At 40.9% G+C, this 14,930-nt stretch overlaps 1 protein-coding gene across 1 annotated transcript in view; it reads left to right on the forward strand.

Annotated features, from left to right (window-relative positions):
* The window catches only part of LOC138648826 (fatty acid desaturase 2-like), a 36,345-nt gene extending 21,719 nt beyond the window's left edge, over positions 1–14,626 (forward strand). Inside the window, exons 10-13 of the mRNA XM_069738772.1 lie at positions 3,109–3,205; positions 3,365–3,444; positions 4,677–4,802; positions 11,413–14,626. Of these exons, the coding sequence (XP_069594873.1) occupies positions 3,109–3,205; positions 3,365–3,444; positions 4,677–4,802; positions 11,413–11,464 (355 nt within the window). The 3' untranslated portion in view covers positions 11,465–14,626. The remainder of the gene's footprint in view (positions 1–3,108; positions 3,206–3,364; positions 3,445–4,676; positions 4,803–11,412) is intronic.
* The last annotated feature ends 304 nt before the right edge of the window (positions 14,627–14,930 follow it).

Here is a 14,930-nt window from a genome sequence, read left to right on the forward strand (position 1 = left end):
GTTACCAATTCTATCAAAAGTCCCATAATTGATATGACAGCTAATATCCAATAAATAATTAGTAAAGTTTGTCAGCCAGCCCCATTCATTCTATTTCTGATAGATACAGTACAGAGCAAAAGTTAGGACACACCTTCTCATTTAAAGATTTTTCTGTATTTTCATGACTATGAAAATTGTACATTCACACTGAAGGCATCAAAACTATGAATTAACACATGTGGAATTATATACTTAACATAAAAGAGTGAAACAACTGAAAATATGTCTTATATTCTAGGTTCTTCAAAAGTAGCTACCTTTTGCTTTGATGACTGCTTTGCACACTCTTGGCATTCTCTTGATGAGCTTCAAGAGGTAGTCACCGGGAATGGTCTTCCAACAATCTTGAAGGAGTTCCCAGAGATGCTTAGCACTTGTTGGCCCTTTTGCCTTCACTCTGCGGTCCAGCTCACCCCAAACCATCTCGATTGGGTTCAGGTCTGGTGACTGTGGAGGCCAGGTCATCTGGCGTAGCACCCCATCACTCTCCTTCTTGGTCAAATAGCCCTTACACAGCCTGGAGGTGTGTTTGGGGTCATTGTCCTGTTGAAAAATAAATGATGGTCAAACTAAACGCAAACCGGATGGAATAGCATGCCGCTGCAAGATGCTGTGGTAGCCATGCTGGTTCAGTATGCCTTCAATTTTGAATAAATCCCCAACAGTGTCACCAGCAAAGCACCCCCACACCATCACACCTGCTCCATGCTTCACGGTGGGAACCAGGCATGTAGAGTCCATCCGTTCACCTTTTCTGCGTCGCACAAAGACACGGTGGTTGGAACCAAAGATCTCAAATTTGGACTCATCAGAGCAAAGCACAGATTTCCACTGGTCTTATGTCCATTCCTTGTGTTCTTTAGCCCAAACAAGTATCTTCTGCTTGTTGCCTGTCCTTAGCAGTGGTTTACTAGCAGCTATTTTACCATGAAGGCCTGCTGCACAAAGTCTCGTCTTAACAGTTGTTGTAGCGATGTGTCTGCTGCTAGAACTCTGTGTGGCATTGACCTGGTCTCTAATCTGAGCTGCTGTTAGCCTGCGATTTCTGAGGCTGGTGACTCGGATAAACTTATCCTCAGAAGCAGAGGTGACTCTTGGTCTTCCTTTCCTGGGGCGGTCCTCATGTGAGCTAGTTTCTTTGTAGCGCTTGATGGTTTTTGCAACTGCACTTGGGAACACTTTCAAAGTTTGCCCAATTTTTTCATACTGACTGACCTTCAGTTCTTAAAGTAATGATGGCCACTCGTTTTTCTTTACTTAGCTGCTTTTGTCTTGCCAAAATACAAATTCTGACAGTCTATTGAGTAGGACTATCAGCTGTGTATCCACCAGACTTCTGCACAACACAACTGATGGTCCCAACCCCATTTATAAGGCAAAAAATCCCACTTATTAAACCTGACAGGGCACACCTGTGAATTGAAAACCATTCCCGGTAACTACCTCTTGAAGCTCATCAAGAGAATGCCAAGAGTGTGCAAAGCAGTCATCAAAGCAAAAGGTGGCTACTTTGAAGAACCTATAATATAAGACATAATTTCAGTTGTTTCACACTTTTTTTTGTTAAGTATATAATTCCACATGTGTTATTTCATAGATTTGATGCCTTCAGTGTGAATGTTCAATTTTCATAGTCATGCAAATACAGAAAAATCTTTAAACGAGAAGGTGTGTCCAAACGTTTGGTTCTGTACTGTATGACTTGTGCTTCTTGTGATGCCATGAGTCGGGAAAGTCAAGGAGTCTGAGGTCAAGAATCAGGAGGGTACATCATAAACAGGGAAGAGACAAAGGTGTAGTCAGGCTACAGTCCGGGGTCAGAATTCCAAGGTCAGAGTGCGTCAAGGCAAAAGGGGTAATACAAAAGGATAGTCAAAAGGCAAGAAGATAAGAGTTCAGAGCACAGAGCAAACATACCACTGAGCTGAAAGCAACAACTAACCATAGTTCCAGCATGGTCAGCCAGCTAAATGACAAAGCAATCACTCTGAAAGGGCACCCGGAGGATCTCCAGCAGGTCCAGCCAAAGTGGGCTGCATGGAAATCTGATACAGAAAAACTGACAGCCCAGGATGCCTCTACAAATTATAGGATGGTTGAGCCACCACTGACAATGTCACAATGCTGACAGTCCGGCACTCCCCTGCAATCCATAGAAACGCTGAGCTGTCAATCACTGCATCCCTAGGTCACAGTGAGCAGTGGGATTGTGACATTTATGATAAGGTTCTGCTTGGTCTCTATATTATTCAGACACCTGGTTCTACACAATCATTATAAGAATTAATAGTTCCAATTCACCTACTGGCATAATGTTATAGCCACCAGTGCTTATTCCTGCACTCCTCTGATGTCTGGGTCATGTGGCCACAAGGTGAATGTTTACGTATTAATGGCACATGGCTTATATGGAATAGTGATTGCACAGCTGAAAATAGGATGTAAAGTTTAGATTATGATTTTCGCTACGACCAACAGTGCGCTAGCAGAGATTAATCTTTGATGGAATTGACTTTTCCCCTGTATGATGTTGTCCAATGATAAGAAGGCATAATGCAGGAGAAAAAATAACATGTCCCCCAGAGAAAATTCAAACTGTCTTTCTCTGTGTAAGAGATGTAAGGACACACAGCCCTGCTCTCCTCACTGATCTCTGCATCTGTTGTGTAGAGCACAGCAAAGCTGTGTGTCATTACAAACACCTCTTGCCACTTTCATTTCACAGCAGCCAGTGTGAGGGAAAGACAGTAGAGCAGAACTGTGTGCCACTGCAAACACTTCATGCAGCTCTTCTTTTACAGCACTGTCAGCTCTCCCTACACTGAAGGCGCTGTGGGATGAGAGCTGCAGATTCAGAGGTGTTTGTAATGACACGCACCTCTACTCTGCTCAGCAGCAGAAATACAATACGTGAACAAGCCCTAAGACCAGTGTAAGTAAATGTCCCCCATCTTTTTGGTATAGAGAAACATATAACCTCACATCATAGAGACTACTGGGGTTTAGTTTTATTCCCCTTTAGGTGTAAAATGTATGATAATTAATATTGCTCTTGGCTGTTTGTAGGTTTTTAGAATCCCATTGGTTTGTCTGGGTCACGCAGATGAATCACCTTCCTATGGAGATTGACAATGAAAAATACAGAGATTGGCTGGCGAGTCAGGTGAGAGTCTTCTAAGTGACTTATCTTATAGTCTATGTACATTATCCACATTCCGATCTCTATTTCTTCATTTTTACAACCAACACACTGAAAGGGTGATGAGCCCGGGGATCAGAGGTACCTGCCGTAGTCTAACTGTAGATTTTTCCATAACCACAGCTGGCGGCAACATGCAACATTGAGCCCTCCTTCTTCAATGACTGGTTCAGTGGACACCTCAACTTTCAGATTGAACATCAGTGAGTAGGAAGTGGCCTGTTGTTTAAATCAGATTCTTATGTTACATGTATTTGTATTGTTTTTCTTTAGTTTCCATATCATTACCATTAATGTTTACACTGGCCACTAGATTTAAAGGGAACCTATCAGCAGGTTTTCGACCCCAATCTAATGACAACTATGGAAAGTCCCGTTATGTTGATGAAGTTCCTACCTTTGTTTTATAAGTCCGTGTCTCCATTTTATAGAATTCCATTGGCAAATATTCATGCAAATGAGCCACAACTGCAGGGGTCTTCGCTGTGCACTTACAGCTGTCTGGTCTCTCGCCCTCTTTGCCCACCCACCGCAACAACTGACCGGTCACTCTTCTCTGCACCCTTTCTTCCCCATGTAGTGCACGCACCGTCTTTGCCGGGGGTGGTGCATGTTCAGTATGGTCTTGTTGACGTTGCGAGAGCTGGACTATCGATATACGCATGGCCGCCCCGGGAAATAACACCGTTTGCGCTAGATCTGGGGTGGTGAAGCAGATCAGAGAAGATTGACCTTTCAATTAAAGACAGGAGACCGTCAGCGGGCATGGAAATGAGGGCGTGCTGGAGACCTGTAAATATAGGACCAAGCCCCACACATTTGTGTTTTATTTGCTTAAAAAATTGCCAATGGATTTCTATAAAATAGAGAACAAAGATATGGACATAATAAATATTACAGGGACTTTACATAGATGACATTAATTAGAGGTCCAAAAACCTGCTGACAGATTCCTTCCATACTAGATTTGCACTTAATGTTATGCACAGATGCCTTTTCAAGCAGTCTCATTATCATTACAGACAGGATTACAATGAAAGATAACAGCTTTTTGTACAGCTGACACAGCATCACACCACTCATCACAATAGGTGATGGTCACAGCTCACCTCCACTCCCTTCCTGCAAAATGACCTTTGCTCAAATCAGAGCATGAGCAGAAAATACTTTTTTAGATGTCAATAGGGTCTGAGCCAGTCTGTTGCAGTCTATGAAGAGAACAGGGAGTTTGTCTAATATTAGTGTGCAAATTGTAAACCTTTTTAATGACATAGATAGTGATATGGAAAAAATTATTAAAAAAATCATTTTTAAAAATAATTAATTTTACGATGACTCGGTCCCTTTACCCAATGGCTGTGCTTATGTATTGATTGTAATTTTGTTGTATACTTTATAGCACAATTTGCCATCTTGTGTGTTTTTCCCTTCCTAGTCTGTTCCCCACCATGCCTCGCCACAACTATTACAAGATCGCTCCCCTCGTGCGTTCTTTGTGTAAGAAGTATAATGTCTGCTATGAGGAGAAGACGCTATCGAACGCTATTTGCGATGTTGTTGGGTAAGACTCATTCCTGATCATACACTCTCTATTCTAATCCTCGAGGAATTCTCCATGACTATATAATCAATGCAACCATAGAGCACACATGAGTCTAGTCCTTATACTTACTGGTATACAGTATCTACTAGCAGTGTCGTAACTAGAGTCTCATGGGCCCTGGTGCAAGATTTTGACCGCCCCCATCGTGATTATATATATACAGTGGGGCAAAAAAGTATTTAGTCAGTGAGCAATAGTGCAAGTTCCACCACTTAAAAAGATGAGAGGCGTCTGTAATTTACATCATAGGTAGACCTCAACTATGGGAGACAAACTGAGAAAAAAAAATCCAGAAAATCACATTGTCTGTTTTTTTAACATTTTATTTGCATATTATGGTGGAAAATAAGTATTTGGTCAGAAACAAAATTTCATCTCAATACTTTGTAATATATCCTTTGTTGGCAATGACAGAGGTCAAACGTTTTCTGTAAGTCTTCACAAGGTTGCCACACACTGTTGTTGGTATGTTGGCCCATTCCTCCATGCAGATCTCCTCTAGAGCAGTGATGTTTTTGGATTTTCGCTTGGCAACACGGACTTTCAACTCCCTCCAAAGGTTTTCTATAGGTTTGAGATCTGGAGACTGGCTAGGCCACTCCAGGACCTTGAAATGCTTCTTACGAAGCCATTCCTTCGTTGCCCTGGCGGTGTGCTTTGGATCATTGTCATGTTGAAAGACCCAGCCACGTTTCATCTTCAATGCCCTTGCTGATGGAAGGAGGTTTGCACTCAAAATCTCACAATACATGGCCCCATTCATTCTTTCATGTACCCGGATCAGTCGTCCTGGCCCCTTTGCAGAGAAACAGCCCCAAAGCATGATGTTTCCACCACCATGCTTTACAGTAGGTATGGTGTTTGATGGATGCAACTCAGTATTCTTTTTCCTCCAAATACGACAAGTTGTGTTTCTACCAAACAGTTCCAGTTTGGTTTCATCAGACCATAGGACATTCTCCCAAAACTCCTCTGGATCATCCAAATGCTCTCTAGCAAACTTCAGACGGGCCCGGATATGTACTGGCTTAAGCAATGGGACACGTCTGGCACTGCAGGATCTGAGTCCATGGTGGCATAGTGTGTTACTTATGGTAGGCCTTGTTACATTGGTCCCAGCTCTCTGCAGTTCATTCACTAGGTCCCCCCGCGTGGTTCTGGGATTTTTGCTCACCGTTCTTGTGATCATTCTGACCCCACGGGGTGGGATTTTGCGTGGAGCCCCAGATCGAGGGAGATTATCAGTGGTCTTGTATGTCTTCCATTTTCTAATTATTGCTCCCACTGTTGATTTCTTCACTCCAAGCTGGTTGGCTATTGCAGATTCAGTCTTCCCAGCCTGGTGCAGGGCTACAATTTTGTTTCTGGTGTCCTATGACAGCTCTTTGGTCTTCACCATAGTGCAGTTTGGAGTCAGACTGTTTGAGGGTGTGCACAGGTGTCTTTTTATACTGATAACAAGTTTAAACAGGTGCCATTACTACAGGTAATGAGTGGAGGAAAGAGGAGACTCTTAAAGAAGAAGTTACAGGTCTGTGAGAGCCAGAACTCTTGATTGTTTGTTTCTGACCAAATACTTATTTTCCACCATAATATGCAAAAAAAATGTTAAAAAAACAGACAATGTGATTTTCTGGATTTTTTTTTCTCAGTTTGTCTCCCATAGTTGAGGTCTACCTATGATGTAAATTACAGACGCCTCTCATCTTTTTAAGTGGTGGAACTTGCACTATAGCTGACTGACTAAATACTTTTTTGCCCCACTGTATATATATATATATATATATAACTTTTTGTTTCTCCAGCGATCAGTCCAATGGTAGAGTAAAATATACCTTTTATTTATCCATTTAAAAGTTCCAGATTTCTTCAGTTACAATATTGCATACATTCAATCCCTTAGGACCATCAGACCATCCTCATGGAGTCGATTTCTAACCGGTTGTGCAGACACATGCACATTTGTGGCTTGCTGGAGGTCATTTTGCAGGGCTCTGGCAGTGCTCTGCATGTTCCTCCTTGCACAAAGGCTGAGGTAGTGGTCCTGCTGCTGGGTTGTTGCCCTCCTAGGGCCCCCTCCATGTCTCCTGGTGTACTAGCCTGTCTCCTGGTAGCGCCTCCAGCCTCTGGACACTACGCTGACAGGCACAGCAAACCTTCTTCCCACAGCTCACATTGATGTGCCATCCTGGATGAGCTGCACTACCTGAGCCACTTGTGTGGGTTGTAGAGTCCGTCTCATGCTACCATGAGTGTGAAAGCACAACCAACATTCTTAAGTGACCAAAACATCAGCCAGAAAGCATTGACATTGACATGTCTTTTTTCTTTCATGATTGCTTTTATTTGTTTGTTCACACTCTATATTGTAGGACCTTACATGTCATGTGATTTTTCACCATGAATTGATTGGTCTGGCTTGTATTTAAATATTTGCCATTTGGAGCATAAAGCAGCTTTGATAAAGATCGCTGTTGCGATCGAAACGCATCCCTGCTAATTTTGTGTGCACGTTTGGTGCGGTCTTGGAGCATGTCTTGTGATTTTTAATTCATGAAATAAATTTGAAGATTTTACTCAAGGAGCTGGAACAAAGACCCTTTTTTTCTCTCATATATCCCCATGTCCCTTACCTTGGGCCCCATCCTAATATATATCTCCCATCCTGACATATGTCTTTTATCCTGGGCCTTATCATCGTATTTGTCCTCTGTTCTTCCCCTGTTGTTTAATGCATAGAAAAAAAAAACATTATACTCACCACGGGCGTACACAGAAATCATGGGGCCCCTTAGCAGAAGTGTAATGCACCCCCATAGCCCTCCATGTAGTATAATGCACAGCCCATAGTCATCCATGTAAAATAATGCACAGCCCATAGTCATCAATGTAATGTAATGCACAGCCCATAGTCATCCATGTAAAATAATGCACAGCCCATAGTCATCAATGTAATGTAATGCACAGCCAATAGTCATCCATGTAGTATAATGCACAGCCCATAGTCATTCATGTAGTATAATGCACAGCCCATAGTAATCCATGTAGTATAATGCGCCGCCCATTGTCATACATGAAGTAAAATGCACAGTTCATTGTCATCCATGCAATATAATGCACAGCCCATAGTCATCCATGTAGTATAATGCACAGCCCATAGTCATATATGTAGTATAATGCACAGCCCATAGTCATCTGTGTAGTATAATGCACAGCCAATAGTCATAGTAGTATAATGCACAGCCCATAGTCATACATGTAGTATAATGCACAGCCTTTAGTCATACATGTAGTATAATACACAGCCCATAGTCATAGTAGTATAATACACAGCCCATGGTCATACATGTAGTATAATACACAGCCCATAGTCATACATGTAGTATAATACACAGCCCATAGTCATACATGTAGTATAATGCACAGCCCATAGTCATACATGTAGTATAATACACAGCATAGTCATCTATGTAGTATAATGCACAGCCCTTAGTCTTCTGTGTAGTATAATGCACATCCCATAGTCATATATGTAGAATAATGCCCAGCCCATAGTCATCCATGTAGTATAATACACAGCCCATAGTCATCCATGTAGTATAATGCGCAGCCCATAGTCATCTGTGTATTGTAATGCACAGTCCATAGTCATACATGTAGTATGATGCACAGCCCATAGTCATAATTGTAGTATAATACACAGCCCATAGTCATCCATGTAATATAATGCACAGCCCATAGTCATACATGTAGTGTAATGCACAGCCCATAGTCATATATGTATTATAATGCACAGCCCATAGTCATACATGTAGTATAATACACAGCATAGTCATATATGTAGTATAATGCACAGGCCGTAGTAATCTATGTAGCATAATGCATAGCCCATAGTCTTCTGTGTAGTATAATGCACAGCCCATAGTCATATATGTAGTATAATGCACAGCCCATAGTCATATATGTAGTATAATGCACAGCCCATAGTCATCCATGTAGTATAATGCGCAGCCCATAGTCATCTGTGTAGAGTAATGCACAGCCCATAGTCATCCATGTAGTATAATGCACAGCCCATAGTCATCCATGTAGTATAATGCACAGCCCATTGTCATACATGTAGTATAATGCACAGCCCATAGTCATCTGTGTAGTATAATGCACAGCCCATAGTCATCCATGTAGTGTAATGCACAGCCCATAGTCATCTGTGTAGTGTAATGCACAGCCCATAGTCATCCATGTAGTGTAATGCACAGCCCATAGTCATCTGTGTAGTGTAATGCACAGCCCATAGTCATCTGTGTAGTATAATGCACAGCCCATAGTCATACATGTAGTATAATGCACAGCCCATAGTCATCTGTGTAGTGTAATGCACAGCCCATAGTCATCCATGTAGTATAATGCACAGCCCATAGTCATCCATGTAGTATAATGCACAGCCCATAGTCATCTGTGTAGTGTAATGCACAGCCCATAGTCATACATGTAGTATAATGCACAGCCCATAGTCATGTGTGTAGTGTAATGCACAGCCCATAGTCATCCATGTAGTGTAATGCACAGCCCATAGTCATCTGTGTAGTGTAATGCACAGCCCATAGTCATACATGTAGTATAATGCACAGCCCATAGTCATCCTTGTAGTATAATGCACAGCCCATAGTCATCTGTGTAGTGTAATGCACAGCCCATAGTCATACATGTAGTATAATGCACAGCCCATAGTCATCTGTGTAGTGTAATGCACAGCCCATAGTCATCCATGTAGTGTAATGCACAGCCCATAGTCATCTGTGTAGTGTAATGCACAGCCCATAGTCATACATGTAGTATAATGCACAGCCCATAGTCATCTGTGTAGTGTAATGCACAGCCCATAGTCATACATGTAGTATAATGCGCAGCCCATAGTCATCTGTGTAGTGTAATGCACAGCCCATAGTCATACATGTAGTATAATGCACAGCCCATAGTCATATATGTAGTATGGCCATAGTTACTGTGAACTTACTGATTTAAAAAAAATACTCACCTTCTCTGCGCTCCTCCACAGTGCGGTGTCCTCCTGACGCCAGCAGCTGACTTAACTGTGCAAGCAATGGGATCGCATGATGTCACTTCCATCTGCCCCCTGGTCACGTGCACGCCAATGTCAGCTGCTGGCCTCTGATTGACTGGCAGTGTGTATTGTCGCGCACGGGCCCGATAGGTCTGCACCACCAATGGGACGGACACCTTACTCCTGAATTCTACCTGGAGCTGTCCTTGGGGACTCTCCTTCTATATCCTCTCTTCCCAACCACTCCTCTTACTTAAGTGAGGTTTTGAGAAAGACCGTGCCTGGTCGAAACGTTACCTTGTTGTCCGCAATCACCTGCTTTTTTCTTTAAAAATTATTTGGTGGTGCCTGTGCACTTGAATAAAAACAGCAAAATTTTCTACATAAACATAAAGACTTGAGTGCGGCTGTTTTTCTTGTATATTTGACGTTGGATGTCCAGCCAGCACCTCTCTCTTTGAACTCTACAGTGTGCCCATCATATTTTCCTCTGAAATTTGCTGGCGTCGGCGGGCACCTCTTCCGCCGGGCCTGGTCGTAGCGGCGACCACTTCGACCACTGTTGTTACGCCACTGTTTTCTAGTAAAGTTAGCTTCTTTAATGCTGATCCAATCGTGATGTAATCCTTAGAGACTTCATTGAGGTATAAGTAGCGTATGGATACATTTAAGAGGATACGCGCAGGATTCATTATTGACAGACTCCTTCCATACTACGTATTGCTGATCTATACAAGCTGGTAATACCTCCTTTAGGGACATTATCCCAAGAACAACATTTAGAATCTACTCGCAGGATGGGTAATAAATGTATGATTGCTGGGGGGTCCAACTGATCACAAGAACTGCCGTCCTCTGTGCTTTATATGAATGGACCATGACCACCATTCCATTCACGGTTATTGGGAGTGATGGTCTCATATGTGTTGCTACTATTCACATAGACCCTTAGAAGTGAATCGAGCAGTGCTGGTCCATTCACAGAGGGGATATGGGGCCCTCCATTTATGTAACCAGCATTCTGACCCCAACAAGCACACATTTATCACCTATCCTGTTCATAGGATAACCCCATCAATCTATTGTGATAGATTAAATCTTGGAGGAGAAATCCACTTACAACGTATCTAACAAATCATATCAGGAAAGGGTTGTGACTTGGGAGATCAGATCCTATCAGCACCATTGTTTTCAGAAGCAATGAGCCTGATTCATCATTATTGAATTCACTTTTCTTTTTTCATTCTCTGGTATTCGCTAATGTTTTATGTCGCAAAATTCTGAAATGAACTTTTTTTTCTTCAACCAGTTATTGCGACTTTTTAACACCAAAAGTCACCTAAGTGTGCCAAATTAATACTAAAAAGGAGAAACAGCATGGATGAATCGGGGCCATTGTGTCCAGAACATTGCGGTGAAGATTTCCAGTGTTTAGAATACACAAACACTATAGGTATAAGTTTCAATAATTTTTTATATCACCTGATTTTTCCTTTCCTTTAGATCTCTAAGAAAGTCGGGCGAGCTGTGGTTAGATGCCTACCTCCACAAGTGACTCAGCGCTGGATCCTCTCTGTCCAGGAGGGTCGCTGATAAGAATTCACATCTATATTTGTTATATTTAGGTTTGTAATAAACTGCCTCAAATTTAAGGTGAGGGAGATTCTGTCTGTTTTTACCGTCTCTACTGCCTATATGATGTGGTCCATTGGAGTCTGATACCTTGCAGACTGCCCTGGCACTGATGTGGTTAACGGTAAAACTTGTCTACATTTCTGCCTTCATTTGAAATGACTTTGGTGTGCTTCTCTAAAAGATACAAAAAAAGTCAGGAATGATGGCACCTTTCATCATTCCGTGTTTTCCCGCGTGCTAATTGCATAATAAATTTGTATATAAATGACTATTGTTGAACCTTGTAGTCCAACCGTATAGCACAAAGTGGTGATATTTTTATATCAAATCTTTATAAAGAATCTTAAAAAGAAATGGAGAAGTTCTTGAAATATTTATGGATTTTGAGGAATGTGTAATGAAAAGAAAAAGTAAGTGCATACTTCAATAAGGAAGAGCAAAGCAAGTTTACCAATCATGAGATGTAGAATGTGGACGCTTAGAAAATTGACTGACGATAGTTGGTTGACAAAGACAATAGGTCAAGAAAAAGAAAAGACAATGAGTGAATGTCTAGAAAAAGTAGAAAAAGAAAGGACAATGGGTGAATGTGTAGAAAAAGAAAAGACAATGGGTGAATGGGTAGAAAAAGAAAAGACAATGGATGAATGTAAAGAAAAAGAAAAGACAATGGGTGAATGTCTAGAAAAAGAAAAGACAATGGGTGAATGTGTAGAAAAAGAAAAGACAATGAGTGAATGTCTAGAAAAAGAAAAGACAACTGGTGAATGTCAAGAAAAAAACACAATGGTTGAATGTCAAGAAAAAGAAAAGACAATGGGTCAATGTCAAGAAAAATAAAAGACAATGGGTGAATGTCAGGAAAGTTCAGTGATAACTACTGATGTCCATAATTTATTAGTTTAATTCAGAAAATCTTAAAAAATAATTAAATTGTATCATAACTTAAGTCTAGATTTACCGGTTTCACCTTTCTTTTTCGTTTCATCTGACACATAGCCGTAAAGGACTATTGTGTCATTGACAATAGAATCGTAGGAAGAACTGGTTTCTTTTTACTTCTGGGACCTTGCCATGTGGATAGTGTCTATTACATGGAAACATAGATGAAGAAATTGCCTCCCCCTTGTCTAACCTTATGTGCCTCTTGACCGAGAAACAAAGTCAAGTCTTAATAATTAGAACAGTATAAGTGACCCTACTAGGAAAACTAACTCCTCTTTATACAAAGAATTGTGTTCCGGGATGATTTTAAATAACGTATTTTATTTTTAGAAGTAAATATTAGTTATGAATTTCCAGATCAGCTTTAAAGGGACACTGTCACCTGAATTTGGAGGGAACAATCTTCAGCCATGGAGGCGGGGTTTTTGGGTGTTTGATTCACCCTTTCCTTACCCGCTGGCTGCATGCTGGCTGCAATATTGGATTGAAGTTCATTCTCTGTCCTCCGTAGTACATGCCTGCACAAGGCAATCTTGCCTTGCGCAGGCGTGTACTATGGAGGACAGAGAATGAACTTCAATCCAATATTGCAGCCGGCGGGTAAGGAAAGGGTGAATCAAACACCCAAAAACCCCGCCTCCATGGCTGAAGATTGTTCCCTCCAAATTCAGGTGACAGTGTCCCTTTAAGAACAAAGTAACAATTCACCAAATTGACATTTTTAACATTTCTCATTTCAAATATTCTAAGGTTACAAGCAGATACTAGATAATTTACTTGTATAATATCCACCACTGTTTTATTTTGAGCCCCATTGTCTGGTAAAATATTTCATTTTCTTTTATTATCTCTCAGGCTTTAATATAACTCACATAAATATTATTTTTTTTTCCTGCAGATATTATACTGAAACATGAAAAGCTCCTATTACATTGAAAATACCCCATTAACTTTAAACTATGGAGACAATTATTTTTTTAGTAGTAGTAGAATTTTTTTTTAGAAAATAACATAAAAATGACATCAATGAAGAGAAATGGTCTAGTAGTCAGGCAGCCGGTGTCCGCGTTGCATTGATGAGGAATGAGTTTCCATAAATGGGTTCCGTATTTTATCTACTCTAAACCTATTTGGCTACATTCTCATGACTGGATCCATTTTATCATGGCTCTCAGGCCTTGTGTCCAATTTCCGGTCTATGGAACCCATAGGTTTATCAATAAAATGTTGATGTTCTCCAGTCTGACGTTATGATGTATTAATTTAACAGTAAATGAGATCAGACTGACTTCATGTTCATGGTAACTTTTCATCTTCCAGAGGTTAAAGCTTGACCAATGACCAATAATGTGCTCTTGACTAGCGCCTTCTCTGTGGAGGTCTTTGCCTTTTTTCATATGGTGCTCTTACCTAGTTGTTAGGAATCTGGACTTGGATTTTGTAGACTCTACATGTGTTGAGATAGAATAGAGAAGCCCATGTATCATAGTTTGATGTAGCATCTAAGTGGTAGCAAAGTCTTCCTTGGCTCCTTACCCAATCTGGCCATGTGCTAGTTGACCACATCCGCATCCCACCGGCGTCTCTATGATACATTGAATCAATGTACCATGTAAGGGTCAATATCTGGTTGTGTGTTGGTCAGTGGCGCAGAGATTTGTATCCCATTGACAGTGACATGTCAGACCGGCTCTGATGAGATGCACTTATTTTAATGACTGATAGAATTAGTCCCCGAAAATCTGACTGAATACGCTTTTGGATCCAATTTGTATAAGGAGACTGTAGAGCATTAGATGACCCTAGGAATGTACAGCAATATACTAATCATGGTAAATGAATGTCTCATTATAAGATATCATCTGTTTATCATTTTTTGTGTTATTTTCAGATTTTTCATGTCTAAGACTTCTACTTTTCTGTCCACAAAACATTTCTGAATCTCTTTTGAAGTTCTACTGAATGTCATTTTTCTGTTTCTTCAGGAAAAGTTTCAATGAATTCTTTAGTGTGCTGGCGACGAGAATGTACAGTAGTTCTTTGTATAGCTATTCTTGAGTGAAATAATATATTTGCTGATTTATAGAGGCTGTGTTACTGGAATCAGTAGAGAAAAAAACATTTTCAGACAAAATAAGTTTGTCTCTGTGTCATTTTTTTGTCTGCTATTTATTTATACAGTTGTAACTTGTAGGCAGAAACACATTGGATTGAAAAGTAGGTGGTCGGTGCATGAGGCCCTCCTAATTGTAGCTGCCCACTGGTCCCAGTCCTATCCCACTGAGACAACCCACTGGTGGCCTCCATGATGCAAAACACTTTGACAGATTGGGTGCAATCATTTGTTATCATCACTGCGCTACATTTCATGTATAAGACCCCATATGACATATGTACTAACACTACATTTATGTGCAGAAATAAACAACCAAACATCTATT

The sequence above is a fragment of the Ranitomeya imitator genome, chromosome 9, assembly GCF_032444005.1.
Source record: "Ranitomeya imitator isolate aRanImi1 chromosome 9, aRanImi1.pri, whole genome shotgun sequence".
In the NCBI taxonomy this organism is placed as follows: Eukaryota; Metazoa; Chordata; class Amphibia; order Anura; family Dendrobatidae; genus Ranitomeya; species Ranitomeya imitator.